Source organism: Tiliqua scincoides, chromosome 6, assembly GCF_035046505.1.
Source record: "Tiliqua scincoides isolate rTilSci1 chromosome 6, rTilSci1.hap2, whole genome shotgun sequence".
Classification (NCBI taxonomy): Eukaryota; Metazoa; Chordata; class Lepidosauria; order Squamata; family Scincidae; genus Tiliqua; species Tiliqua scincoides.
This window is the reverse complement of record NC_089826.1, coordinates 11,275,404-11,303,246: the sequence shown is the minus strand read 5'-3', so window position 1 is coordinate 11,303,246 and position 27,843 is coordinate 11,275,404. Positions and strand designations below refer to the sequence as shown.

The 27,843-nt window shown below is 42.3% G+C and overlaps 1 protein-coding gene across 1 annotated transcript; it reads right to left on the bottom strand.

The window, feature by feature from the left end:
- Positions 1-27: 27 nt before the first annotated feature.
- CDS1 (CDP-diacylglycerol synthase 1) lies at positions 28-27,239 on the bottom strand. Its single transcript, XM_066632064.1, has 13 exons — positions 26,622-27,239; positions 14,484-14,602; positions 13,025-13,121; positions 11,771-11,868; positions 10,512-10,651; positions 9,125-9,183; positions 6,912-6,994; positions 5,422-5,509; positions 4,465-4,533; positions 3,817-3,969; positions 2,495-2,614; positions 2,229-2,332; positions 28-974 (listed from the first exon to the last, which is right to left on the bottom strand). The coding sequence occupies exons 1-13, from the start codon at positions 26,670-26,672 to the stop codon at positions 845-847; spliced, it is 1,311 nt and encodes a 436-aa protein (XP_066488161.1). The 5' UTR covers positions 26,673-27,239; the 3' UTR covers positions 28-844.
- Between the last annotated feature and the right edge of the window lie 604 nt (positions 27,240-27,843).

Sequence of the window (27,843 nt, the reverse complement as noted above, 5' to 3'; positions counted from 1 at the left end):
TGGTCACATTGGACCAGGCAACCTATCTCCATGAAAACAATCTGTATTGCTAAGTAAGCACTTAAAAGGGAGAAGAGGGTTATTCTTTAACACAGCCAAACACAGGCATAAATTAGCATGCCTCAAAGCGCTACTGAACCTAAGAATGCCCTAAGTGGAGTGAAGCTAATAAAGAGGCTCAAACTCAGGTAGGTGTCTGTGCTTGAACTGCTCTTTAGGATTCCACTAATAAGACATTGAAATCTCCCCAAAGGCATTTCCCTTGCCACCCAATCTGAGGAATCCAGTACAGGCACACATTTGCCATAGGTTCCTCCTGCCAGGCTCTTTCCTATTTTCTGGAATAGGACATAGGATAAAATAGCTTCTGTCCCCATTTGGTTAATATTTAATCATAGCTGTCACCTAAGTTATCGATACCAATACACTGCTATAAAAAGTGCCTTTGTCTGAGCTGAAGTCATTAATATCATTTCATTAAAAATGAGTTTTTATAACTTCACACTCCCTGCTGTTCCTTTAACTTCTGCCCTCAGGAGGGAGTGTGTGCAGAAACCCTTGAAAAATAAATGGTTGCTTTAAAAAAACTGAAGGCTGCCAAGGTGAGAATCAAGGAAAAAGTCTCATTCTATCAACCCAAGAAACTAGAGGAGCGCAAAAACATGCAGTCATTCAAAGAGAACTCCAGTCTCGCATGGTCTCCTGGGTATTCACAGTCATCTCCAGTAGCAGACATTCTGAACTTCAGGGGCAGTCTGGCCTCAGTCTAGCTCGGCCTGCTCTGGTACCAGCAAAACCTGCTTTTCCAGTTGTGCTTCTCTTGACAGGCATCAGTTTGGTCTTCCTATTCGCTCAGTGATGGTTGGAGGATCCCTTTTTCAATGAGGTGCAACTTCAGAGTTCTGTAGATATTTAACTGCTGCTCTGGCTGGAGTATCAACAGCTGTTTCAGTAGCTTGCTAGGATTGGGGCCTCTGGAAGTTAAAATTTAACATTTCAATCATTACACTATGATACCATTTCCCTTTCTAGCTTTTCCATTGCATCAAATGCTTGCTTGCGAAGTGTTTATTCCAAATGAAAAGACAGTCTTCCTGAAATTGTACCTACTGGGCCTGAAAGCCGCACCCCTGTGTGCACATACCTGAACTCACTAGGGCTTACTTTTGAGAAAGTTGCGTGCTATAAATACAAGTACTTTAAACTAAGTAATAAGCAGATGCCTTTATAGAAGCAACACACATGTATAAAAAGCTCTTCTCCCAATACCTTTACATCTCCCATTAGTCTTAACAGCCACTCTAACTCTCACTAGTAGGAAAGCAGAAGATCAAGCAGGGCAAAAACAGCTGCTTCTTCTTGCTTGACTTAAACCACTCACTGAACTCGGTTCTACAAGAGGGAAGAGCTTCAGGGTCTGATCACTTCTTCAGGCCTGAGCTCTGAACTCATCTATGCCTTTGCCTCTGCACCAATATCAAGACACCCTGATTTCAGGAGGATCCCCACAGTGATCATGCAATTCCCTGAAAAGAATCACAAGATTGGGTATGGGGGAGTTACTCACAATTAGATATATTACCTGGTAATATGCATCCAATGCAAGTTTCTATGATGTTAAGAGAACCACACACACTGCTGTGTTTTTAATCCTGATGTGCATCCTCTCAGTTCATGGGTATTTTTTCATAGCCTTTGATGAGGGACTCTGTCTGAAGCTTTTTGAAATACTAACTATATACCTGGTGTCCAGTATAGCATCCCTGTTTACAAGTCTGATGACATGCTCCAGGGCTTCAGAAGGCTGGTGATGCAAACATTCCTTTTGTAGAATGCATGCTGTTTCTTCCTGAGCAAGGCCTGTGTTGCTATGACTTAACAATTCTGGTCTTTAAAAAGCTTTCTGTCCCAGATTAAAATTGTGTTTAATTGCAGGGATCCCTCTTAATCTTTTATTTAAATGATACCAAGAAAAGCTATGATGTTCTAGTCCACCAGGAAGGAGGGAGATTGATCAAGAACATAACATTTGAATTATTTAAGCACTGTGAACACTACCCAGCCCTAGCAGCATTACTTTTTAAACTGTCAGTTCATCCCTTGTCCCAATGTTGGGCATAGTTCTTCTTGAGAGGTCTGCATGGAAACAGATCAGGTGTGAGCTTCTCTCCAAGAGTGAGTTTAAGAATTCACGCAGATTCTCTGCAATCAGTTCTTAATGAGCATACCTTATGAAACTTGCGATATAGACATGGACAAAAGTAGCCGTCAAATACTGACAGTCAAAGCGATCCATTATTCCACCATGGCCAGGAATTGTATTTGCAAAATCCTTAAGAAAAAAGAAAAGAAAAGCCACATTCCGTAAAATTCAAACATACGTAAAATATCTTCAAATTAGCATTTATTAGGATAGTCACCCCATTAAAACTGTTAATATAAATACACACATTACTTTTGGTTGAGAGAGCGCAAAGCCCTAACTAGAACCCACCTTGATTTTGAAAGCTCTTTTGAATCCACTAGCAAAAAAACCTCCAAACGGCCCAATTAAGGATGCAAATGCTGAAAAAGCAATGCTGTGCATCTGGAAGGGATACAGGTTCACCGTTTCCTACAAGGAATCATTACAAGCATTAGTTTCCTTCTGCACTAATGTAAGTTAGTTCCCTTCCCTTTATGCTTAAAAAGGTGCATGCAGGGCTGGACAAATTACTCTAGCAGTCAGAACAACACTGTTTCTTCTTCAACATGTAAGGAGATGCCACAAGTGACCAGAAGGACCGTAAGGAGGAACCCAAGCATTCTCCTCCCAGATGTACAAGGTTGGTCTTTGCACTGCAGAGTGGATTTCTCTCTGGTAGGAAGACAGGATCAGTTTCTGACCTCTCCCGTTGAAGGAAGCCCTTGCTTTCTCAGACCACCATCACCTTTTACTCTGTAACAATCTTTAGTTCTATGTTTCCTCTATCCTAGTGAGAAATTAGCGAAGACACCAAGAAAGGGTTGTTGGAAGACTGCCTCAGTGCCTGCCAGCCGCTCTTATACTCTACACCTGAATGATCCTGTGAGCTAGGACAGAGCAGGAAAGAAACAAGCCACACAGCAACCACTCCTTTTCCTCATAATCCTGCATGAGAAACTGACCAAGATAAATAGTTTGACCTGGCCCATACATTTCTAGAAGCCCCCACCTTTCCTCCCAGAGGTTGGAAGAGGACTGCACAGGGTCATTTTTGACACAAGTTAGCTCAGCTCCCTCATTTATCAAGGAATCTGGAACAAACAGCTGGCAGAGATCGCCATTACCACCCTGTCCCCAAGCTGGAAGCAGCACAAGGTTTGGGGAGCACAGCACTGCACACTTCCCCAGCCCCAAAACTGGGTAGAGGAAAAACAAGTTTGGGGCTTGCTCCCACATGATTACACTGGCTACAATGGAGAAAGAAGCTTTAACCAAGGCTACAGAAACTTTGAACCACAGCTTACAGGAAAGGATTGCAATTGAGTGGGCGCTCATTATGATGCTCTCCAGTTCAGGATGGCACCAGGTCCCAGTGTGGTCAGAAATGTGCAAGTTGCTACCAGGTGTCTGGAGGAGACTCGCAGCAAGAGGAATTTGGCAGTAATTCTTTTCCTCGCAGGCGTATTGTGAGGTACAGGGGTGAAGTACTTGCATACAAACTGTTGCTATTTTACTTGAACTGAAGACCAAAACCAACATCAGAACTGGGTCTTTTAAGAAAACCAGGCTCCTAAACAAGCATTTCATCCCACATTTTGACCTCCTAAGAGCTCTGATTTCATTGGCCTTACCCTTCTCAACACAACCTGCAGCAATGGAGGTATGGAGTACTGCTCTAACTGGAACAGTTCCGAAGGTTCACACTCCGTGACAAATCTGTTAGTTTCACTGTTGTATTCCACAGGACATACAAAGTACTGATATTGAGCCAACAGGTAGGCAGCCTGAAAAGCAAAGGAGGCAACCGTAACACATCTGAGACAAGTGCTTGTCACGTTTTGCAATTAGTCTCTCCCATGCAACAACTGTTTGTTCCTCCCATTGTGTAGAGTTTAGTTTTTGGGTTCCTTGGAATGGTATGCTTGCTCCTGCCACAGTTGCTCTTGCATTGCTTCAGGCAATGTGTATATCATCTAAACAAGAGATTAGGGTAGATGGCACAACTATGTTGGGCAACTCCCAACCAGCTCACCTCTGCCACAGCAAACAGAGCCATTCATTGTTGTGCTGACAGCCACAATCAGTCTGTCATCCACAGTATCCTATTAGTATTCCAATCTTTAATTTGTTAACCTCAAAGCCTAATGCTAGGAAGACTTCCAAGACTAATACTGGAAAGCTACAAAACAGTCTGGCACTATTTTCAAGTATCTTGTGCCAGTTCCAAATCCGATGCCAAACATCACAACGTAAGCATGGAAAGAGGCACATCCACTTACAATGAATCCAAACACAACTGTGGTAAAGAAGCCACCTATGAATCCTTCCCACGTCTTCTTTGGAGACAGCTGATCAACAAAAGAGAAAACGTACGCGTTACAGTGTTGACATTATAGAAATAATTTCTGTCCAAGCAACAGGAAAAACAAAAGGAAACAGTGAAACTGTCATTTGCACCCCAATACAGCTAAAGACCCAGATTTTTTACAACTGTAGTATTTTTACTAGTACAACATGCAGCTACATGAGGGCCATCCTTTACAGAATCATCATCCAAAAAAAAAAAAAAAAGGTACATAAATCCAGGGGAGGAGGGAAGAGGATTTCACAGGCACTAGTAAATGTGGGCCCCCTGAGTCAATGAGAAGGACGACACATAATTCTGACAAGCATACTGGTAATGTCTGTAGAAGGCAGGCCTGGGTTTTCCCAGCAATCACAATGTACAGTTTGAGAGCAGGCAAAACCAACAGAATGAAGAGGTCTATACCGCCTGCAGCTAACGCAACCCAGCTGCCAAAATAAACTACCAGTCCAAACAGCCACGACCCTGAACGGTTGCTGTTAACTGTAAGAACTGTTCTGACAAACTCAAACAGTCCTTGCTGTTTTCTGTTTGTGACTAAGGAAGCCATCTGTGTCTGTATACAGGCAGAATAGTAAGTGTCAGAGGGCGCAACTAGTGAACAATATAACAAACCTGGATTCAAACTGGTCAATGTTATAATTAGCCTGTGGGAGAGGGAACAGATGTGTCCATGATCAGACCCAGGGGCAATCCAGCGACTATGATTAGAGGGAGCAATATTCAATCTGTAACTACCAGAGCCCCCACCTCTTCTAGAAAAATGGTACACCTCTAACAGAGCACCCATAAATGGAAGCCAATCCTGAGCACAAGTACTGGATATACCTTCACAATGTTTCTTTGGTCATTACGCATTCAAATTCTGTACCTTAATTAACGGAGTCCTTCCAAAGAAGAATCCAAACACATAAGCAGCAATATCATTGCAAATAACACTTGAGATTGGAACAAGAAACCTGAGTAGGAAAAGGAACATGTGAAGGAACAGTTTCAAGTCAAATATAAACAAACATCATTATGAGGTCAGGGTAGTGTAGAAGGTTTCTGGTCAACCTGCAGTTAGGTGGATCTGCCCTTAGAATAGTGCCACTTTTTTAAAAAGGGGGTTGGACCCAACTTTCACAGAAAATATTTATAAAATCATCATCTTAAGATGCACTTGCTTTGTGAGGAAATTCTGTATAAATGTATGCCAAACATGTCAGAAGATGTCAAATTGATCAGGAGAAAGATGCCTAGAAAAGGGATGAACACAGAGGACCTACATGTATAAGAAACACATCCTGAAAATATGAAATTCAAATAAATTAGGTTGGAGTTTTCATCAGCACTGACCTCAACCACACCCTTAAAGGAACCTGAAAAGAGGTTCAACTGTACACAAGGGCTCCTCCTTACAACAGACCACCTTTTTCCCACTTTGATCATAGCTGGCCACTGGAGGTAAGAACCAATGAACTGCTTAGGCTTATGTAAGGAGCTTGTGCTGGCTAAGATAAATGTTTGGACTACCACTCCTTGAATGCTCAAGCATTCTTTGAACACTCTCGGCATATCACAAGTTGCTTCTGAAACTCCATTTGAGCTCGAAATGAAATCCAAAAGCTCTTCGAGATACCCTAATTGCAGCTATCAAAGCTATGCGGCAAAGTCTGAAGCCTGCCTTTGGCTCATGGAACTAGTGTCACAGTTCTCCGATTACAGCCAAAGCCAATTTATATGAAAACAAGACTCTTCTCCTTTATGAGAAACAACTAACCTGCAGTGCAATTTATCCAGGAGTTAACTCTACTGAAACCACCCACACAAACTTGTTTTAAAGGGAATGGTAATATTCCACAACTTGTAGGACTTGCTGAGTCCCATCCACACCTCTTCTAGGAATCCTAGTTTCATACCCTAATTCTAAAAGCTCTGGGTGCCGGTTCTACCACTAACAATCAGATTTCCTAAAAACTTATTTACAATGGAAAAGCTACTCTGTATTTTCTCTAGGCTAGGATCAGGACCCCTTGATACTAGTAGAAAATTCAACTAACTTATATTAGTGTTAAAATACCGGGTAAGATCATGTCAGTGTAAATACAAGACAATTATTAGAGTTCAAAAATCTTAATTCTAATGTATACAAGTGCACAAGACCCCCTCCAGCATTCACAGAATAGAACATTCTTAATTTACTTCCTAAATTGTTAAATCCTAACATTTCAAAGCTTACTCAAGGCCCCCCCTACATATCCACAAATGAACTTGTGAGGGGGAAAAAAGAACTGAAACACACAATTATCTAACCTTAAATACAACTATTTGTATGAATGAGACAAATGCACAGATTTGCAATAATTACTGTTCCCTTACCAGATCATGCCTTCAAACAGATTTTGGATGACAAGATGAGATTGAGTTACAGTGATCAGCAAAGTAACATGAGTCCATGCGAACTGTTAACAGTGCAATAACACAACAGTTAGTAATGACACCACAGACTGATACATCTAAGTAAAAATGGTAGTTTAGTTCAAAGAAATATTCTAAGAAGTGAGTATGGACAGAGCAGCACAGTCTAGCAGTGTTAGTTTCAGACAAGACAGTTACAAAAAGATTGCTATAACAGATGCCTACAATATTTTCATCTTGTAATTGAGAGCAACTTAATGATAATGAGATAAGCAGTAGGATAATATGTGCGTACATATATAGACAATTTAGAATTGGAACATTAAAATGTCAGTGACAAGGTTAGGATGAATTATGCTACATATTAATCAAAATAGAAGTTAATAACTTGTAAGAAACACACACTTGGATCTAAACTGCCTAGGCCACAATGAAGAAATAAGAGACCCTCTTTATAAGTTAGAGTTAATTATAATTTGTCATTTCTAGTCATGCCAGCACATAATTCCCCATTTCTAACACAACATCTTGTAGCGTACCAACACTGATTTTGGTTCACACACGCACACAACTAGTCACTTTTCTCAATATCATCAATGTGGATTAATGCAATATGCTGTCTGGCAATATATAGCTCTACAGGTATAACCTGTAAAAGCAGGTATAACCTGTAACCAAGTATAATGCAAGAGAGGGCAGCAGGGTGACAATCCATCAATCATTCTCTTTCCAGGCACTTAGAAAGCTTTATTCTAAAGCAAGCGACCCCTCCCTTGCCCCTGAGCATGTGAAATAACGATAATCACTTTGCATTCTTTCCCAGAGGTGGGCTCTGGGTAAAGGGAGGGGTCACTGGCTGGGAGGGAAGCCTTTCTAAGCGCCTACAGAGAGAATGATTGATGGATCTTCTGCCTAATGACTATCTTGTCACAAAGGTAAGCAAGGCTGCTTTTTAGAAGTCTTCTGCCTAATGCCTATCTTATCACAAAGGTAAGCAAGGCTGCTTTTTAGAAGCCTAGCACAGGGACATTGTTTTTTAAATGGATTTGCTTTAATGCAATTTTTGCCATCCATGCGAGTTCTGGGAACAGAACCTTCACAAACAACAAGACTCAACCTGTACTTTACTGAAATTTCCAGTAATGTAGCAGCTCACACTGTACATGTTTCTAGAATCACTGTAGGGATCTTTGATGAAGAATTATTTCCATTTTAAATACATCTGAATTGTGCATTTCCACTTTGGCAGGAAAGATACTTAAGTACTTTTGATGGTTTCTAGTTAAATTTGTCGCTTGGGACAGTTGCAAGCAAGCTGTGAAAGCATCTCACACAGCTGCTATATTCAGGTATTATTTGCACAGAAAATGCAAATGACTTCCAGGTCAGAACACACTGTTTCTTGACAGAAAATTCAAGTCTTTAATTTTGACACATGCATTTTAATCTTTTCCCATGTTCACTCTGTGAAGATTTTGAATACATTGTCAATTTTGTTGACCTATATCTGGAGCAAATAACAATTTCATCTTTTTCTAACATGTAGTTAACAGTCTAGAACAGTGTTTCTCAATCTGTGGGTTGGGACCCACTAGGTAGGTCATGAGCCTATTTCAGGTGGGTCCCCATTCCTTTCAATGTTTTATTTTTAATATATTAGACTTGATGCCACCATGGTATATGACTGCATTTGGGGAACGTTACAGACCTGTACTTTTAACAAGCTACTATGTATATATTTTTTTAAACAATGATAGTAAATGGGACTTACTCCTGGGTAAGTGTGGGGAGGATTGCAGCCTAGGATTGTTAAAAATTTTCCTGCTTGATGTCACTTCCAGTCATGACATCACTTCCGGTGGGACATGCCAGATTCTCATTCTAAAAAGTGGGTCCTGGTGCTAAATGTGTGAGAACCACTGGTCTAGAAGATACAGCAGTCTGCTGTGAGGCTCACATAGAACAAAGCAAACCTATGATGACACACTGCCAAAGGCACCTCTACCATAACCCTAATTTGTATCAATAGTGCAGGGTGAACAGCTGTGACTTGCTTGTGCTCGAGTCCTTAAAATATACTTTTCAAAATGCCAATCCAACAGTGACAAACAGGAAGCAACTACTACTGCAGATTTTTATCGAAGAAATTTAGCATCTATGGGGTGGGTACGCACCATGTAAAACTGCAAACGATAGTGCCTCTTTACCAGACTCAGTACAAACATACAGAAACCTGTGTGGAGAACAGAAGACAGATGCATGTTTCGCAATATTACTCCAATTACACTGAACAAAAAGGTAATAAAAATAATAAAAAGGTGTATTCCTCTTAGGCTCTCTCCCACCTGCTTTGGTTTTCAATTATATCAAATATCTCCATCCCATACTGAGAAGGTCATGTTTCTTTCCCACAACACCTTCTGATTCAACATACACAGGGCCATTCAAGCACACTTCTGCAGTTCATCAGTGCAGTCAATCTAATACTGTCTAGGCCAGTTATTTACAACCAGTGTCCCACGGATGGTCCAGTTTGGAGGTGGATCATTTGTTTATAGGTTCGTTGGGATATGTGAACCTCCACCCCCCCCCACCAGTTCAGTGTGACTCTTCAATTGTAAAAAAAAAAATAGACTGTGTGCCTTGACCATTTTAGCACCTTGTCAGTGTGCCGTGAGATGAAAAAGGTTAAAAACTACTGGTCTAGGCTGGCCAAAAATGAACAACCAATGAAACTCTGAAATGGCAGGAAGCAGCAGGATTGCCAACTACTTACTCTCAGAGTATTACAAAAAAGAATTAAAGTTCCATCTCATGCCTATCTTTCAGTCTGAGATTAGCCCATTAATCCACACATCCCTCAGCACTGAAACATGTTGCTGAGTGAGTAATAGGATTGCCCCTTAGTCAGGACATGAGCACACACACTCCAAGCCCTTGTAGTGTTTGGTCAGAAGCAGTCAATCAGACAGGAAGTAGGCAGCAGCCCTTGCCTTTTACCAGACATAACAGATGTTTTTAAAATATAGAAAAGGTTAATTCAAAAACTGAAAGATCGAACAGAACAAAATACGTAAGAAAGCCTTAACTTAGTGCAGGGACTGTTTAGTTAACTTACAGCGCAATCCTATTAGTGCCTATTCAGAAGTAGGTCCCACCAAGCAATGGGGCTTACTCCCAAGTAATTGTGCACAGAATTGCAGCCTTAGCTTTGGGTTTCTTTTACTTTAACTCTAAAATCCACTGATGTAGGCTGAAGCTTCATGCTCACTTCCTAGAGACAAAATGGGTACAACAGCTTGAGTTGTAACCCTGCACTGCCACAACAAAATGTGCCCCTTATATGTAGTGCTTGAGGACTGGGGTTCCACTTTTCTCATTAGCTAGTCCAAAGGGACCTAGTCCTAGTCGTGACTTGAACATGGGTTATAAGGGTTACAGAGTTGTTAATGGCAGAGGGTAAGCCAGACCATTTCCATCTTACACACAGCCAAATGATTTTTTTTTTTTTGGGGGGGGGGGGATAGTCACCACAGCCACAGACAAAACATACTAGGTTACCTGCCAGATAAAGGGCAAACGATATAAATCGGTGGTAGCGAATTAGGAACTGAAGTTGTTCTCTTCTTTGAACAAATGTGGCAAAATAATCAGCTACCGTCTCTCCATAAAAGAAGTAGTTCACGCACAGCAAGAAATACCTGCAATACATACCGCAGTTAAGTTACTTTATGGGACAGGGAGCAACACAAAAAACACAAACTTTTCATACAGCTCTCTTGGAAGGTGTAAACCTGAAAACCAGAAAATTCACTCAGGTTAATCCAGACAGTCAGGTGTTCGGTACACTTAGATTTCCATAGTTTTGCAGCATGCTCTAAGAGTAATACGTTCTACAACACTACTTCCAATACAATTGCTTTGTTGTATCATTCTCCCCCACCCCAAGTATAATTTTTATAGAATTATAAAAAAAGGTTAAAATCCATAAATCCCAATAATATTTGGTGCAGAAGAGTACAGCTAACTGCGCTTTGCTTTCAGCAAATGGAACCTGTGCATTCTGGCTAGTGCTGTGTCAATGAGAGCCATATATTCTGAGTATATATTCTGACTAGAACAGAGTCAACTGCTACAAAAAAAAATGTTTTCAGAGAGGAAATAGCAGGCAAGGCAATCTACCCCAGATGCTTTCTTCACCAAGAAGCCTGTAGTTCCCAAAGATGAGTTGCAACCTGGCCCATCCTCCTGGGAGGAGCACCTCCCACCATCTTGCACTACTGCCATACAGGAAGTATGATAGCAACAGTGTCAATTACAAACCAGGCTCCAACCCAATGCACTCTAAATTGACATGTCTTCTTTAGAACAGTATTATTACCTCTTGTGGTGCTGTTTCACCCCATTTTCCAAACACAACTTCATGGCATTATAGGAGATATTATTGCACAAGTAAATAAATTCTTCTGTATTCCCTCCAGAAAATAATTTTAGACTGTTTATGTTTTTGGTAGTACTCAATGTAATATTTCATCAAATAAAGTCAAACTGATATAGCTGTTCAGATCTCTCACTAACATTCAGTTTTTAAACTGCTACTCTGAAAACTTATGGAACAAATGCATTCTACAAATAACTTATAGCTTAAAAATAGCTTAAAAAAAAAGTCAGTGGTTAGAAGCAGAATATGTTGAAAAATGGTATGTAAATATCACCATCCTCATCTAGATCTGTGTTTTGTTTAGAAAGCCATCCTTATGGGATGTAATTGAAAGGTTGAAAGCGCAGCTAGAACCAAAAATTTGCCACTTGCTACTTACCAGCTTAGGGTTCTAAACCAGGGTAAATCATAAGAATGGTAGACTCTATAACCGATAGTAATAATTTCATGGAAACACTTTACTTGTATGCTCAAAACCTGCAGTTAAGGCAAAAGAAAGATGAGGTTTCAAAATGTACAGTTGTCTAGAAATACTAGATTAACAGAGCACGTCAGGCATATCTACTCAGAAGACCCACCGATTTCAACTGGACTTATTTCCAGGTAAGGGTGCACAGGCTCAATAAAAATTATCAGTTATTGCTTCATACATTGCCATTCCTCAAGTGTTTTCAGTTATTTATAAAGCACTGTACATTTGAGAAACCTGAAAGCTAATCCGAATATGAAACTGAACTATACTCTTGACATGCCATAGCACAGAGGTATTCTGATCCAATTCACAGGCACTCCTAGAGTTCAGTGAACAGCCTTTTCCATTCACCACCACATCAGGGGACAGTTCAGCATGCACATACCATTGAAAACTGCCCTTCAGTGTTGCTGGAAATGGGAAAGCATGAGGGTGCAAGAGTTTAGCAAGTACCTAAGCTATGTTTCCAGAATTAGCATTGAATTAGAAAGGCAAAAGGAAACTCTCCATCAATATCAGTCTGACAGTGATACAGACAGGCAGCCCAAACCTAACTGGTTCTAGCACAGCCAGGCTGCACAGCCTGCACTGTATCCAGCACAAGTTAGGAGGTGGTTGGAGGTCTCCTTGGGGTAAGGGATATATTACCTCATGTCGAGCCCCAGTCTGCCCTATGGGGTTTCTCAGATCCATGCCAGCTATTAATCTGGTGCAAATCTGGGAAGCCCAGTGTAATGCTGGGTTGGCTGGGGAGGAGATTAGGATACAGAGAAGTCTTCTGCTAATCCTGCCCCTTCATGGGCCCAATTCACCCCATTCCATCCTATCCCTGCCCCTAAATGCCCCCTCCCCATTTCTCTGCGCCATTCGGTCGATTAGAAGGATGTGGTGTTGGTAGGGCATTGTAGGCCTCCCAGCTGGTGCAGCCTCTTCTCTGGCTAATGCAAACATGCTTTAAGGCACATTTGTAACACCTTTGGCCAGTGCAGTGACTACTGCACCAGACATGCACACCCTTAGGATTGCGCTTTGAGTTTTAGAATGGATAAGTACGGGAAAGACAGAATCAAGATAGAGAAATGAATTTACTCACAAGAACAGATCCATCAGACAAACGCAAGATCAATAAAGGAGATAAATCTCACTGTACAGCAAACTTACAAGCAGCATCAGCATGAATGATCCCATGTATATGACCATGAAAAAGAATGAAATCATAGCTAAACTTAAAATCCCACGAATCCACCAATTCTTCCATCTGCAAAGGGGAAAAAAAAGTCACACATTAAAGTTACAATCAAGTACCTGTTCTTAACAATAAAACTGATTTGACAAGGTAAGAATGAGATTTGCCTGCATTGCAAACCTATGATCAGATGAGAGAAATTACCAAATGCGCACAGGAATATTGATGGTCTGATGAAATCTTATTTTTTCCACTACCTTTAAAAATAAATTTTTCAACTAAACAGAAAAGGCAAACATGATATTCTTGTGTAGAAATTTAAGTCATACATCTCATGGGAAGGCATTATAAAAGTTTTTAGCCAGGAACACATTAAACTAGCTCTACCCAATGTACCTCCGTTGCGATACCTTCTGTGCTATAACAGTGCTCAGAACCTGGAAGTAAATGATGATGAATGACATCGCCAGTTACTTTCAGGTTGGAGACCATGGAGTGATTCTGAAGATGACAGTAAGAGGCTCACATCGGGCCCTTCCACAGCAAAAACCACACACACAAAGCTTTGCTCGCTGACCTGAGCCTTTTGCCACCATTTTCAGCATCCTATTGGATGCCTACTGCCAAGCAACAAGAGTTCCACAACTCCCCTGTGTGTTCACTGTGCCATTCCCAGGAGCCATGCCTCATAGATTGGGTACAACTGTACTAATCCCATATTCAAGTATCAGTATCTAAAAAATAGGCATTGTTTGACTATTTCTGAAAGTACATACGGGTCCACCCCATTTATACACTGATTTTTTATACACGGATTTGACTCAACACAAATGGCCCCTGCAAATGAGAAGGAATGTGCTGATCCCTGGAGAAGGGGAAAAATGCACCCCTTTAAAATCAGTTTTAAAAACTGAACAATAGCCTCCTTAATGAGAGAGGGCAGCTGCCTGACAATCCATCAATCCTTCTCTCTCCAGCGGGCCCCTCCCTTCTCCCTGAGAACGTGAAAGAAAGGTGATCCCTTTGCATTGGTAAAGGGTGGGGCTGAGTAAGTTCTCAGTTCTTTGTAAGCTCTTGGAGGAGGAGCTGATTGACGGATTGTCTTCTTAATGACTCCTATCGTACATCACAAAGGTTAGCGAGGTGTTTTTAAATCGGAGCAAAGAAACTTTGTTTTTTAAATTGATTTGCTATAGTGCATTTTTTGCCATCCACATGAGTGCTTGGAACGGAACCCATGCAAATAATTAATCTCAACCTGTGTCTGTATTCAAAAAGTTGTATATCAATATCAGTCCAAATAACGGTTGACCTCGATTCCTAGCAACTGGTTCAAAATCTAAATACAAGCTTGCAGAGTCCAGTTTTCTAAAAAAAAAAAAAAGCTTAATTTTTTACATCCAGATGCATTTTTACTTCTTTTTTTTTTAATACCTTGATGACAAGCCAGAAAGTGCCTTTTTAAAAATTTCTGGTGTGCCGTCTGCTGGTGGAACAATTTCTGAATCATTCCTGAGGTCTTGGTCTCCAAGTCTATCAACACCATCCACATCCTAAAACAAAAAGCAAAAGTTGCAATCACTCAGGAAAATTGTCACAAACACACCAAAACATTCACAGTTGTGAATAACTTAGGTTTTACTAATAGGAACACTACTTCCTGACCTACCAAATACCAGGGTGAATAGAAGCCATTTTTTTAAAATTCAGATTTAGTTTGTTTTTTTTAAGTTTCAGCTACCAACTTAAGATATCAGTTGTTTCCCTTCTTATATAATCTGGTTTAACATAAAATGCAAGCAAATAATCCTTTAAAACTGAACTGAAAAGCTCTTTTCTCTATAACGAAACAGATGTGAAGAAAACATCTTTATCCGTCATTTCAGAACACAATTGTTAATGCACTATGACTTGATAGTAGGGAACAGCTACAGTCACTACACATGTCATCCTACAGATCCATCAGGGTGACATTTTTGTCCTGTTTTATGCCTCATGACTACCCGATATTGACTGGTTTAATAACTATAAACATTAATTCTTCCAATTAATACCATCAAAGAACGTTTCCTTCTCAGAGAAACGTTATCTGCCAAATGACTATCTTTTTCAGGGGGAGGGAAAGAGGACAGTTATATGACAAGTGGCAGACTAAAACAAAGAGGAACCCTTGAAAGAAGCACCATCTTCTAGTGTTGATTCCAACCAGCACTAATCTACAAAAACCTGTCATGGCTTAAGTCATAACAGCCACACTATTTAGAAACACACACAGATATAGATATATATATATATATATATATCTATATATATCTATATATATATATATCTATATCTATCTATAGCTATATCTATAGCTATATCTATATCTATATCTATATCTATATCTATATATATTTGCCAAGTAAAAAAACCAGGAAAATGTTGCAAAAGTTGATAGTGCAATAGTAAGGTACAAGGCCTAGTTGCTAGAATAAAGTAACATTAAATCAAATGTTACTTGCTAGTATCACATACTTGCTAGCATGATTAATGTAAATAATCCACGGAAAATCTTTATTTAAATTAGTAGTTTAAATCACCCACAAAGAAAGGTTGATCTGTGTTGCCTTAATTTAAATCAGTGTTTCTCAACCAGTGGTATGGGTAGCACCAGTGATACTTGAGGTGGTGCCTGGTGGTACTCGCGGGACACCTGGACACTTGCCATCCAGCAGTGACACCAGGAATGCAACACAAGCAGCAATAGGAAGTTCCAAAGCATGCTTTTCCCTAATCGAAAAAGCCCTCCTGTCCACCTTGAGCCTCTTACTGATCACGTCGCATCTGGCCTCCAAACCCAGAAGTAACAGGTGATGATGTCATTGCCAGTTACTTCTGGTGGTACTTCAAATAGTGTGAAATAGTACAACGGAGGACAAATGTTGAGAAACACTGATTTAAATCAATCTTTCTTGCTTGAAACAAATTTCATTCATAGAAACAAAACCAGAAACAGATGTCTGACGGAGAACAATTTTGAGTTAGAGGGCATTTTATCCAACACTACAATTCTCGCATCACTTGTAATTCTTGCCTCCTTTCACAGGATGTTTGCAATGATCTTCCCAGAACAAGAAAATGTCATTTGGTGAAAGGTATTGTGAATCACTTGAAAAAGGTCAGGTTCCCCAATCCTGCTTAGTTCAGCCTTCCAGAACCATTTCTCCAGTGACTGCCTCAACTGCTGTTGCTCTAACAATCTGGCAATGCTGAGCTACACTGCAAAGCAGATAGAGGAAGGCATTCATCTATGCACCCAATATGCTATGATGCAGAGGAATCAGCTTCATGGACTAGACTCAAAAGAAGCACACGATACACTGTGAACCCAAACACTGCTTTTAAAGTATGTGTTAGGGCCCAATCATATCCAACTTTCCAGTGCTGATACAGCTGCAATGCAGCCCCAAGGTAAGGGTACAAAAGTTCCCTTACCTCGAAGAGGCCTCTGTGACTGCCCTCCCCAATCAGAGAATGCTGCTCATGCCTGTTGGCATGGCTGAATTAGCACTGGAAAGTTGGATAGGATCCAGCCCTTAGAATGGTAATTCTGTGCTATCAACAATATAGAAGTGGGAAAACACAGCCAGACTCTTACAGATTTAACGTTTCGGAAATGTGGCAACTTGGACGATAGAAAAATAATTGATAACTTCTTTCCTGAAGCAATAATATCTGCAATTCAGCACATCCCCTATTACGCTATTTGAAATCAGTAGGACTTCTCTATAAATCACAGAATACTTGGTTAAGTGATTCTAGAAAACTGGCTAATAGTTCTCAATATTTTCAAGTACAAAAGCCCTTCAAAGTTAAAATATGTACAGCAAAAACCTCATCTTGTCTGGATGCCTTTAAGAGGGGACTGGACAAATTTCTGGAGAAGTTCATTACAGGTTACAAGTCATAATAGGTACGTGCAAGCTCTTTGTTTTAGAGCAGGGGTGTTCAAACATTTTTGCAGAAGGGCCATAACATCTCTCTGACATTGTGTCCGGGGCTGGGAAAAAAGAATTAATTTACATTTTAAATTTGAATAAAAATACGTAAATGAATATATTTGAGAAGGAACTTATATGAATGAATGAAGGTTTTGCAGTAGTTCAAGGCCTATACAAGGCCTTGCACAAAGCAAGGCCAGCCTTTCCTTCACTGCCACTGCTGTATCACATACGTGAAACAGCAAGTAGTGGAGGGAGCCCTTGTCCCACAGCTCAGGTGAGAAGTCAAACAGTTGTCCTCACGTTGAGAGCAGTTACGTCAGGCCAGCATGGGCTCCAGCAAGTCTCTGGAGGGCCAGAGGCTCATTGGAGACTGGGGGCTCCCTGTGGGCCAGATTGGGAGCCCTTGAGGGCCGCAAATGGCCCCCGGGCCAGGGTTTGGGCACCCCGTTTTAGAGGCAAGCTGCCACTGATCGCCAGATGCAGGGAAGGGCACCAGGACGCAAGTTGTGCCTGTTGTCTTGTGTGCTCCCTGGGGCATTTGGTGGGCCACTGTGAGATACAGGAAGCTGGACTAGATGGGCCTTTGGCCTGATCCAGCAGGGCTCTTCTTATGTTCTTAACTGGCTCTTATGAAATAAAAAGCAGGTGCACACACCTGGCCCATGCCCCAACTTCTCACCTTGTTGCTTCCAGGAAATTTTTTAATTGCATGGGGAGGACATTCAGATGAACCACTCCCTTCACGCCTTTTAGTGGCTCTGACAAACTGCCTCCTTCTGTGATTAAGACGACTTCCCCCAAAACAAAGAAAGCACCCAAGCCACAAACACATAAGCACCCATTGTATGGTTCCAGTTCTGCACTATCTTCAAGCCAGCTCATTAGTGCACTTTCTGTCACAGAATTTTTAAAAGGGAAAAGCTGGTCTCACTAGAGAACTCCAAGTTGACAGCTGCCCTGGCCTCAATGGATACAGCAGCTGCCATTTCAGTACCTCTGTTCCTCTAGCACCAGGGCAGCATAAGGTTAGACTGCCCAACTGCAATCCTACATGGTGCATACTTACCTTGGAGCAAGCTCTATCGAACAAAGTGGGACTTGAGCAGAGGTGCTCAGCATTCCAAAAGGCATTTTAAAAGGCTTGTATCCAAATAAGCTAGACATGGTGCAGCCCCACTGAAATTAACAAGACTTATGTCATGTATAACTGGCTTCACTGAGTTCAGTGGTGATTAGTCATGGCTACTGTTTTTGGAATACAACCCTTGAGTCCTTAAAGATGAACAAATTTATGTGGCATAAGCTTGTACAAACTAGAGCTTATAATGTTCACACTCTTGATGAAGTGGGGTTCACACATGCTTATGCCACAATAAATCTGTTAAGTCTTTAAGGTGCCCCAAGACGAAATAATTCTCAAGTACTGTTACCTGATGATGTGCAGTGCAATCATATATAGCTACTCAGAAATAAATCTCACAAAGATCACTTGGGCTTACAGGATTGCAGCCTGAACTATTTCTGTAACCTGGACTGTTCTACAAGGCTGACATTTTTACGGGCACACTAAAATTCTCCTCTATTCTCCTCTAAAAAAATTCTCCTAAAATTCTCCTCTAAAATTCTCTAACAGTCAAGTACTGTTTCAAAGCTTGCAAAGGTTATTCAAACCAAGGAGAAACATAGGTGGAAAGAGATACTTTTAAAACTACTTGGAGCATGAAAGACTTCAAATGCCTGCCAAAATAATTTGGCAACATGAGTAGTTAAACCATTTCATTCCAGTTCACCTGACTACACACAACTTCAAATAGCATTTAATGTAAACCGAAAAGCAAAACCAGCTACACCAGGGGTGTCAAACATAAGGCCCAGGGGCCAGATGTGGCCCGCGGAAGCTTTTTATACAGCCCTTAGGCTTTCAGCTGCCAAGTAGTGCTGAGTTGTTAATGCTGAAAGGGAAGCCCACATGAAAATTGGGCTCTCCCGCATCTAGAAATATGATCAAGATTCATATATTTTCTCTTTTGTTATTTGCAGCTAATGAGTTCCTAAGTGAGAAAAAACAGGTCATTTTTGGTTATGACCTGTTTAATGACATCACTTGTCTAATGACATCACTTCCGGCCCTCAGCAGGCATCATGAATTCTATGTGGTCCTCCGTATGAAATGAGTTTGACACCCCTGAGCTACACCATGGCTGACCCATTTCTGAATATATCGTGACCATACAAGTCTATTGCAAATTTGTATACAAGAAAATGTTTTGTGTTACAAGAAAATATTTTGAGTTTTCAGCAAATTGATTCTATTTTTATGATTAGGATCCAACTCATCTTAAGATGGAAGGTTTGGGAAATTTTCCACACCCACCAACCCCAAGTATGAGACTACTGTTACTTGTTTCTAAAAGCGAGAGTCAGGAATCCCCTCATTTGTCTTATCCTCAAGCCCCCAACAGCAATATGATGGGAACATGAGCCTACCTCACAAGGCTGTTGTATCAAATACAATCTTTGACTGTGACAATGAGACAACCTTATGAAGTGCTATGAATGCTATGAATGCACAACATAAATGCTTGGTATTTTAATTTTTTCTTGTACAATGGTTTGCTGGCATGAGTCATCAGAACAGTTTATTCCTTACCCTATGGAGACCTCATAGTATAATACACTTAAATCATTCCTGCCTAGTGCTGTGGCACACTATATTGTAAATGAACGAGTCATTAGGAGTATTTCAGTATCCAGAACCATGCCCTGATGCTGCACATCTAAAAATGGCCTAAATTTCCTAGCCATACAATTCTATAATTATTCACATTTTTAAAGAAATGTAGTCCTAGTATCAGGAAAAGCTAAGGAGGCCATACAATGTTTTGCAAGCTGCACTGGATTCTATTTTTGGAAGAAAACACAGGACAGAAATAAATCTTAGTTTACAGAAGGTTTCTTAGCTTTATGTTTCACTATATCTTTACAAGTTTCTACTGAAAGACCTTCATGTCGCAATTGCATCAGACTAAGCAACAAATTTTAGGAAGTCATGGGCAACTGTCTTCCCCACCACACAAGGCATAACATATAGTAGGGGCACTACCGTTTGTCCTACCCTGCCATTTGTTTTACCTCACCTGTACCACAACCCCAAAATCAGTAGGAGCTCACAAGTTCCAACCTAGTTGCATGCTACTTTTCGGAAAGGGGAACAACAGAAAGTATGCAAGACTGGCATTACTATCAGGTTTTAGAAAATATTAACTGATAGAAACTGATTACTAGATAACGGAATCAACCTGACGCCTCCTCCCTTCACCTCCAGATCAAGAAGAGAGCTGGCTGGGACTAACAGTTCCAAAGAGGCTAAAATATTGGAGTATATAGGAAGCAACCTCTTGAGTGTTTTAGTAAGAAATTTTTTTTTGAAAAAAAATACTGCGAACAGGAACAACAGTTAAGAGCCAAGTACAAACTTTGTGTGTGAGTTCCAAACTTTCAGCTTTAGAGATCTTGCACCTTTAACAATTGTATAGAAGAGGGAATTTCAGCAGGTGCAGCTTGTCATCTAATAGATGAAGTTTTCTCTCCTACACAATGGTTAAAGGTCCAAGATCCCTAAATTTGAAAGTCTGTGCACCCCTGATGTAAAATAATGTAAGGCACCTAGAAGTTAAAACATATCCTTTGTTTCCCTCATGCTAGTGCAGTATCATACCTTCCCAAGTACAAATTTCAGCTTCACTTCTCATGTCCTCACACTTTTAGACAAGAAGCAAAGAACCTGGCCTCCTTAACATGCTCCTTTTAGCAAGAGGTCCTATCCAAGTCCACCCACTTGGGGGCAAAACTTAGCAACACACTCCTTGTTGGACCTGTAAATTCTTCATAATTCCAGCTGTATGAAAAGGGGTAGAGAAAGAATGAGATACTGAATTGTAAGCAAAGAGCAAACTACGTGCAAGCAGCACCTTTTGGAGAGCAGGAATTCCGCTCCGGAGAACAGATGTAACCTGTTGCTTGTGGGAGTATTCTGCTATCTGCACTACTACACAATTCATACATGTAGTCACCCATCCAAATGCAATCTGGGACAGAGGTTGCTTAGCAAGTGTAAACTGAATGCTTTGCAACTCTCTATTTGCAAATTCAGTTATTTCTTCACAAAAGTACTGAAAGGAAAATAACCTGTGTGTTCATGAATGACAGGCAACACATACAATACTAACTGCACCCCAAAGAATGTGTCACATTGTCCTAAAAGGTTTCTCCAGAGCATCAAGCCACACTGACAGAATATAATTCATCTACTCAAGTGAAGCAGGTTGGACAAATAAAATATCTCCTATTACTAGAGTCTGAATGAGAAACAGACTTGCAAATGCATTTCTAGTTGGCAACCTTCAGTCTCGAAAGACTATGGTATCGCGCTCTGAATGGTGGTTCTGGAACAGCGTCTAGTGGCTGAAAAGGTCAATTCAGGAGTTTCAATCCCTTCCACACTGGGAGCAAGTACAGTCTGTCCCTGGTCTGTCTCCCTGGCTATGGGCCTTCCTTCTTTGCCTCTTTGCCTCAGTCTGTTGGCAAAGTGTCTCTTCAAACTGGGAAAGGCCATGCTGCACAGCCTGCCTCCAAGCGGGCCGCTCAGAGGCCAGGGTTTCCCACCTGTTGAGGTCCACTCCTCAGATCCCTCTTGCGGCTGTCCTTGTATCACAGCTGTGGTCTACCTGTAGGGCGCTTTCCTTGCATGAGTTCTCCATAGAGGAGATCCTTTGGGATGCGGCCTTCAGCCATTCTCACGACATGACCGAGCCAACACAGCCATCTCTGTTTCAGCAGTGCATACATGCTAGGGATTCCAGCTCATTCCAGGACTGTGTTGTTTGGAACTTTGTCCTACCAGGTGATGCCGAGAATGCGTCGGAGGCAGCGCATGTGGAAAGCGTTCAGTTTCCTCTCCTGTTGTGAGCGAAGAGTCCATGACTCGCTGCAGTACAGAAGTGTACTTAGGACGCAAGCTCTGTAGACCTGGATCTTGGTATGTTCCGTCAGCTTCTTGTTGGACCAGACTCTCTTTGTGAGTCTGGAAAATGTGGTAGCTGCTTTACCGATGCGTTTGTTTAGCTCGGTATCCAGAGAAAGAGTGTTGGAGATCGTTGAGCCAAGGTACAAAAAGTCATGGATAACCTCCAGTTCATGCGCAGAGATTGTAATGCAGGGAGGTGAGTCCACATCCTGAACCATGACCTGTGTTTTCTTCAGGCTGATTGTCAGTCCAAAATCTTGGCAGGCCTTGCTAAAACAGTTCATGAGCTGCTGGAGATCTTTGGCAGAGTGGGTAGCGACAGCTGCATCGTCGGCAGAGGAAGTCACGCAGACATTTCACCTGGACTTCGGACTTTGCTCTCAGTCTGGAGAGGTTAGAGAGCTTTCCGCCTGATCTGGTTCGGAGATAGATGCCTTCTGTTGCAGTTCCAAAGGCCTGCTTTAGCAGGACAGTGAAGAAAATCCCAAACAAAAGTTGGCACAAGAACACAGCCCTGCTTCACTCCGCTTCGGATGTCAAAAGGGTCTGATGTGGAGCCATCAAAGACTACAGTGCCCTTCATATCCTTGTGGAAAGACCTGATGATGCTGAGGAGCCTGGGTGGACATCCAATCTTGGGGAGAATCTTGAAGAGGCTGTCCCTGCTGACCAGGTCAAAAGCTTTCATGAGATCTATGAAGGCTATAAAGAGTGGTTGTCATTGTTCCCTGCATTTTTCCTGCAGTTGTCTAAGGGAGAATACCATACCAGTGGTGGACCTGTTGGCTCGGAATCCACACTGTGATTCTGGATAAACGCTCTCTGCAAGTACCTGGAGCCTCTTTAGTGCAACTCAGGCAAACAGCTTTCTTACAACGCTAAGGAGAGAGATGCTGCGGTAGTTATTGCAGTCACCCCTGTCGCCTTTGTTCTTGTACAGCGCGATGATGTTTGCATCCCTCATGTCTTGAGGTACTCCACCTTCTCTCCAGCAGAGACAGAGGATTTCATGCAGCTCAGTGACGATGATCTCTTTGCAGCATTTTAGGACTTCAGCAGGGATGCTGTCTTTTCCAGGTGCCTTGCAAAGGCAAGGGAGTCCAGGGCCACGTGAAGTTCTTCTAGAGTTGGTTCACTGTCAAGCTCCTCCAGCGCAGGCAGGCACTCAATGTTGTTCAGCGCTTCTTCGGTGACTACATTTTCTCTGGAATGTAACTCAGAGTAGTGCCGCACCCAGCATTCCATCTGCTGCGCCCGATCCTGGATGACCTCGCCTGCAGCAGACTTCAGATGGGCAATTTTCTTCTGTGTTGGACCTAGGGCCTGCTTGATACCATCCTACATCCCCTTGATATTGCCCGTGTCAGCTGCTATCTGTATCTGGGAACAGAGCTGGAGCCAGTAGTTGTTAGCACATTTCCTGGCAGTCTGCTGGACTTTGCTGCGAGCAGCTCGGAGGACCTGCAGGTTGCTTTCACTGGGACAAGCCTTGTATGCTGCTTGAGCTCTCCTCTTTTCCTAACATTCTAAGCCAGTGGTTCTCAAAAGGGTGGGTCACAACCCACCATTAGAACCAAAACGGGTCACTTTTCCTTTAAGGGGAATGACCCATAAATGTGTGTCCTGATGGTGGCAGTGGCTGCGGCACTTCGGGCACCCAGGAGCATTTACACATACCTGGAGGGACTGTGCAGCTGGAGGATCTGGGAGGCTCACAGTCACCTCCGTAAGCCTCCCCTCTGCTACAGTGGACTCCGATCTGCAGTTGGAAAATGGTTTCGGAAATTGCACTTCAGGGCTCCAACTGCAAACCGGAAGTGGGCTCCAACTGCAGACCAGAGCCCACTGCAAGGGAGGGGAGGCTTGTGGAGGGGGCTGCAAGTTCCCAGGACTCTCCGAGGGGCTGCACAGTGCCCCAAATGTGTAAATGCACCTAGGTGCCTGCAGCACCGCAACTGCTGCGGCACCATCGGAACATCCCCCCATCCCAGTCCCTGCCCCAACAAGCACTTACCCCAGGTTCTCAGACTCCCTGAAAGTTTGAGAACCACTGTTTGAGAACTTTAGTGCTTAGAAGTTCTTAAACTGTAAATACTGTACACAGTTTGGGTTCCTAAATGAGAAGATCATAATGGTAGGCAAACTTTCCCGCAAGACAGCTTGACCAGAGTCCACTGATCTCCCTACAATGTGCAGCTGCAGAAAACTGTTCAGTGTGTTCAATCTAGGCTGCATTGTCAGAAGGTCAACAATACCCAACAGGGTTAGCATTACCTGCATAAACCAAGGCAGTTCCAGTAAATTTAAGTCTGAACTGCACACTTCATATTGCGAGTAAGAGAATTCATATGACTGAATGCTTGGCCACACACAAAAAAATCCCCGCACATAGAAGCCTAGCTTGGCAGGAAGAGGAGTAGGCTAGAACTCTTTTCTCCGGCAGTGTTCTGTGCACATGAAATATTTTGTACAGAGATGCATTCAGTCATGTGAACCCCTTAAGTTAGTGGTTCCCAAACTGTGGGTTGGGACCCACTGGTAAACTGCGATTTGATTTTTGGTGGGTTACCAAAGGGTGACAGAAAGATCAGATAACTGATTTGCTGAAGCCCTGAGTCTATTCAAAAATCAGATACTGTAGTTGCTAATTACCCTGCAAAGAGTTGAACTCCTGCAGTTTGCAAGACAGCTGAGGGTCTAAATCAGTGATTTTCAACTTTTTATCTCATGGCACACTGATGAGGCACTAAAATTTTCAAGGCACACCATCAGGTTTTTGACAATTGGCAAGGCACACCATGCTGCCAGTGGAGAGCTCACATCCCCATTGGCCCAACTAATAAATGATCTTCCCCCAAATTCCTGTAGCACACCTGTGGACCACTCACAGCACACTAGTGAGCCATGGCACAGTGGTTGAAAATGGATGGTCTAAAATATATTTCTAGATCTCCTTTTTTAAAAGCTGGTAAACCTGAGTGGGTCCCAACAGAGCATCATTTTAAAAAGTGGGTCCCAGTACTAAAAAGTTTGGGAACCACTGCGTTAAGTGATACAGTCAGCTCCTCATTTGACACTTCTGTATAGCCCCAGAAAATGTCCCAGAATACTCTGCAATGAACAATCCTTCCACAGCAGAGGTATTACATATAGATAGCCTTCCCCTTCTAGCCTGCTTCAAAAGAGAAATTCAGCAGACTGACAGCCCAATCCCATGCATGCCTACGCAGAAGTAAGTTCCATTGCAGTCAATAAGGCTTGCTCCCAGGTAAGGGTGGATAGGACTGCAACCTAAGACAGCCAACTACATTGACAATAGCACTAAAAAGAAATCAAACCATACTAGCATGCATTCCAGTAACTCATTTTAAAGATTCTAGCTCATATTAAAAGCCAGCACACCAGAGTAAATATTTTCCACCTTCCACTTCCTTTTATTGCTGGGAGGTAATTAAGGTGCCAAAGAATAATGGACTCAGGTTGTTTCTAATACACTGGCACTGAAAGAAAACTGCAGTTTTCGACAACACTTGAACATGTTTAAACTCTTAGCATTACACATTTAAATTAACATTTATTGTATAGAAAGATGCAGTAACATTGCATGTAACTCTGAATACTTAAAGATTATCTGCAAGCTTTTTAATCATCACATTTATTCAGTGAACGTAAAGCATAGACCAAAACTATGCACCAATCCATCTACTCTGCCATAAGGCTATATACATAAAACATAATGCATAGAATCACATCCTTTTTCTTTTTAAGAAAAGTTTCTCTCTTTACAATATTATATTACAAATCACATTACAGTTCAGAGTCAACTGCTTGCCTCTGAGTTAGCAAACCATAAGCTGCCATGGGACTGTTTATACAACCCAACTAGTGCAAATTCAGCAAAGTAGATTTTATTTCCTTTTGATATTTTGGGTCAATGTACTCCATGAACCAGTTATTTACAACCTACACTTAGTGAATACACTGAGCAAGGAAAGTCGTAATTCAAGGAACAGCTATCTATAAAATATACACGTTGCAAGTAGAGAAGGAATAGTCACCTACCTACCACGGAACTGTCACATTTTTAAGCTTTACTGATTCCCATTTAATACTCTCAGCTCTGTAAGTAAGAATTGTAAATTTTAAAAAGGTAGGAGGCTTTCCTTTTTCCAGACAAATTATACATTCACTTCTCAATAAAAAAACAGGCTGATTGAAAGTGGAAAGGAAGAGCAACTTCCCAAGAAGGAGGGGAAGAAAACAAACACCTGTCCCCAATTCATTACTCAAGCATATCTTGAGAGGTGAAATTATAACTGAGTGAAAGAGAAGATGGTGTAGAAGTGTGAATAACTCTCCCTTCCAGACCTTAATCTTCCTTCAAGAACAAGAACAGCGTACAAAGAAGGACCAGATCACATCCCAAGCACAAATGGTGGTAGATCTGGCCGAGGAATCCCTATGCAAATACACTCTCCAGAAACACAGCACAGACCCCACAAATCCCATGCCCTGCTACCTGGAGACAGGCAAAGGGCAAATGAAGCTTCACAAACTTACCTTTTCAAATTCATGATCGCCCCCAGCTCCTCGTTTTCTCAGCTCCGACATTTCCCTGGTGGAAGGTCAATAAATGGCAGCAGCAGCAAGAGTAGGGAGGGAGGAAGTAGTATGTATGTGCACAGGGGACAAACCTGCCTATGGATGGGGTAACCACACAGGCTTTAATCTCAAAGGTTAGGCCTGGCACTCTTATTTCATCCTGCTTGCTACCTAGCAAGAAACCTAACAAGCCATCCAGCAAGCTATATGAAGGGACTCTTTTCCCCTCCAATTCACACAAAAATCCCCCCCCAAAAGGAAACAGACCCAGAAAAGGTTGTTTCTCCTTTTAAAACTGTGCAGTGCAAAGATCAACCTTCAGAAGCAAGGGGGAACACTCCTCCAGATAGCTCTGCCCCCCCCCAAAGAAAGGGGGCCCTGGATGGAACAAATCTGCTTCTCTCAAAAAGAGGAACAGACCCCACCAAGGGAAAGGAAACTGTGCTGTGCAAAGATAAGCCTTCAGAAGCGGGTGGGGGACTGCAAGATGCCTCAGGAATTTTTCATGGCACTACTCAGGGGTCTCAAAAACACCCCACCCTCCTCAAGAGAGGGGGGTCTCTGTCCTCTTCCAAATAGTCCTGCCCCCTTCAACGAAGAGGGCTCAATTAATCTCAGAAAGAGGAACAGACCCCATGCAAGGAAAGGAAGCAGGCAGAGTTTGAAAGCAAAGCAAAGCAAGTGCCAAATCCCAACCAGGTGTAACCCCCCCCCCCCAATAAAGGAGATCGCCCTGACCCTCAGAAAACAAAACCACAGAAACAGAGAGCTCCCCTCCTCAGGTGAGCTCCTGCTCAACCCCCCCCCCAAGGGGACCCCAAACGACCTTCAGCAGAGCCCCCCACAACTAAGGACCCCTCCCACCCAAAAAGAGAGGCTCCCCTCCTCAGGTGAGGTCCTGCCCTCCCCCTGCAAAGGGGGCCCCAAACACTGGCCTTCAGAAGAGCCCCCAAACACACCTAAGGACCCCTCCCCCCCTCAGGTGAGGATCCACCTCAGGTGAGGTCCTGGTCCCAAACACTAGCAGAGCCCCCCACACGCACACCTAAGGACCCCTCCCACCCAAAAAGAGGCTCCCACTCCTCAGGTGAGGTGCTGCTCCTCCCCCCACAAAGGGGACCCCAAACACTGGCCTTCAGCAGAGCCCCCCTCACTCACTCCACCCGCCCCCAGAAGCCCA

Bases quoted from the DNA above. Each gene is read 5' to 3' on its own strand.
- CDS1 (XM_066632064.1), bottom strand. From the start codon at position 26,672: ATGTCGGAGCTGAGAAAACGAGGAGCTGGGGGCGATCATGAATTTGAA. The intron at 13,122-14,483 runs GTATTAAAAAAA...TCCCCTTTGCAG, and splicing joins CTTTCTGGCTTGTCATCAAG to ATGGAAGAATTGGTGGATTC. The intron at 11,869-13,024 runs GTAAGTTTGCTG...CCTTAACTGCAG, and splicing joins CATTCATGCTGATGCTGCTT to GTTTTGAGCATACAAGTAAA.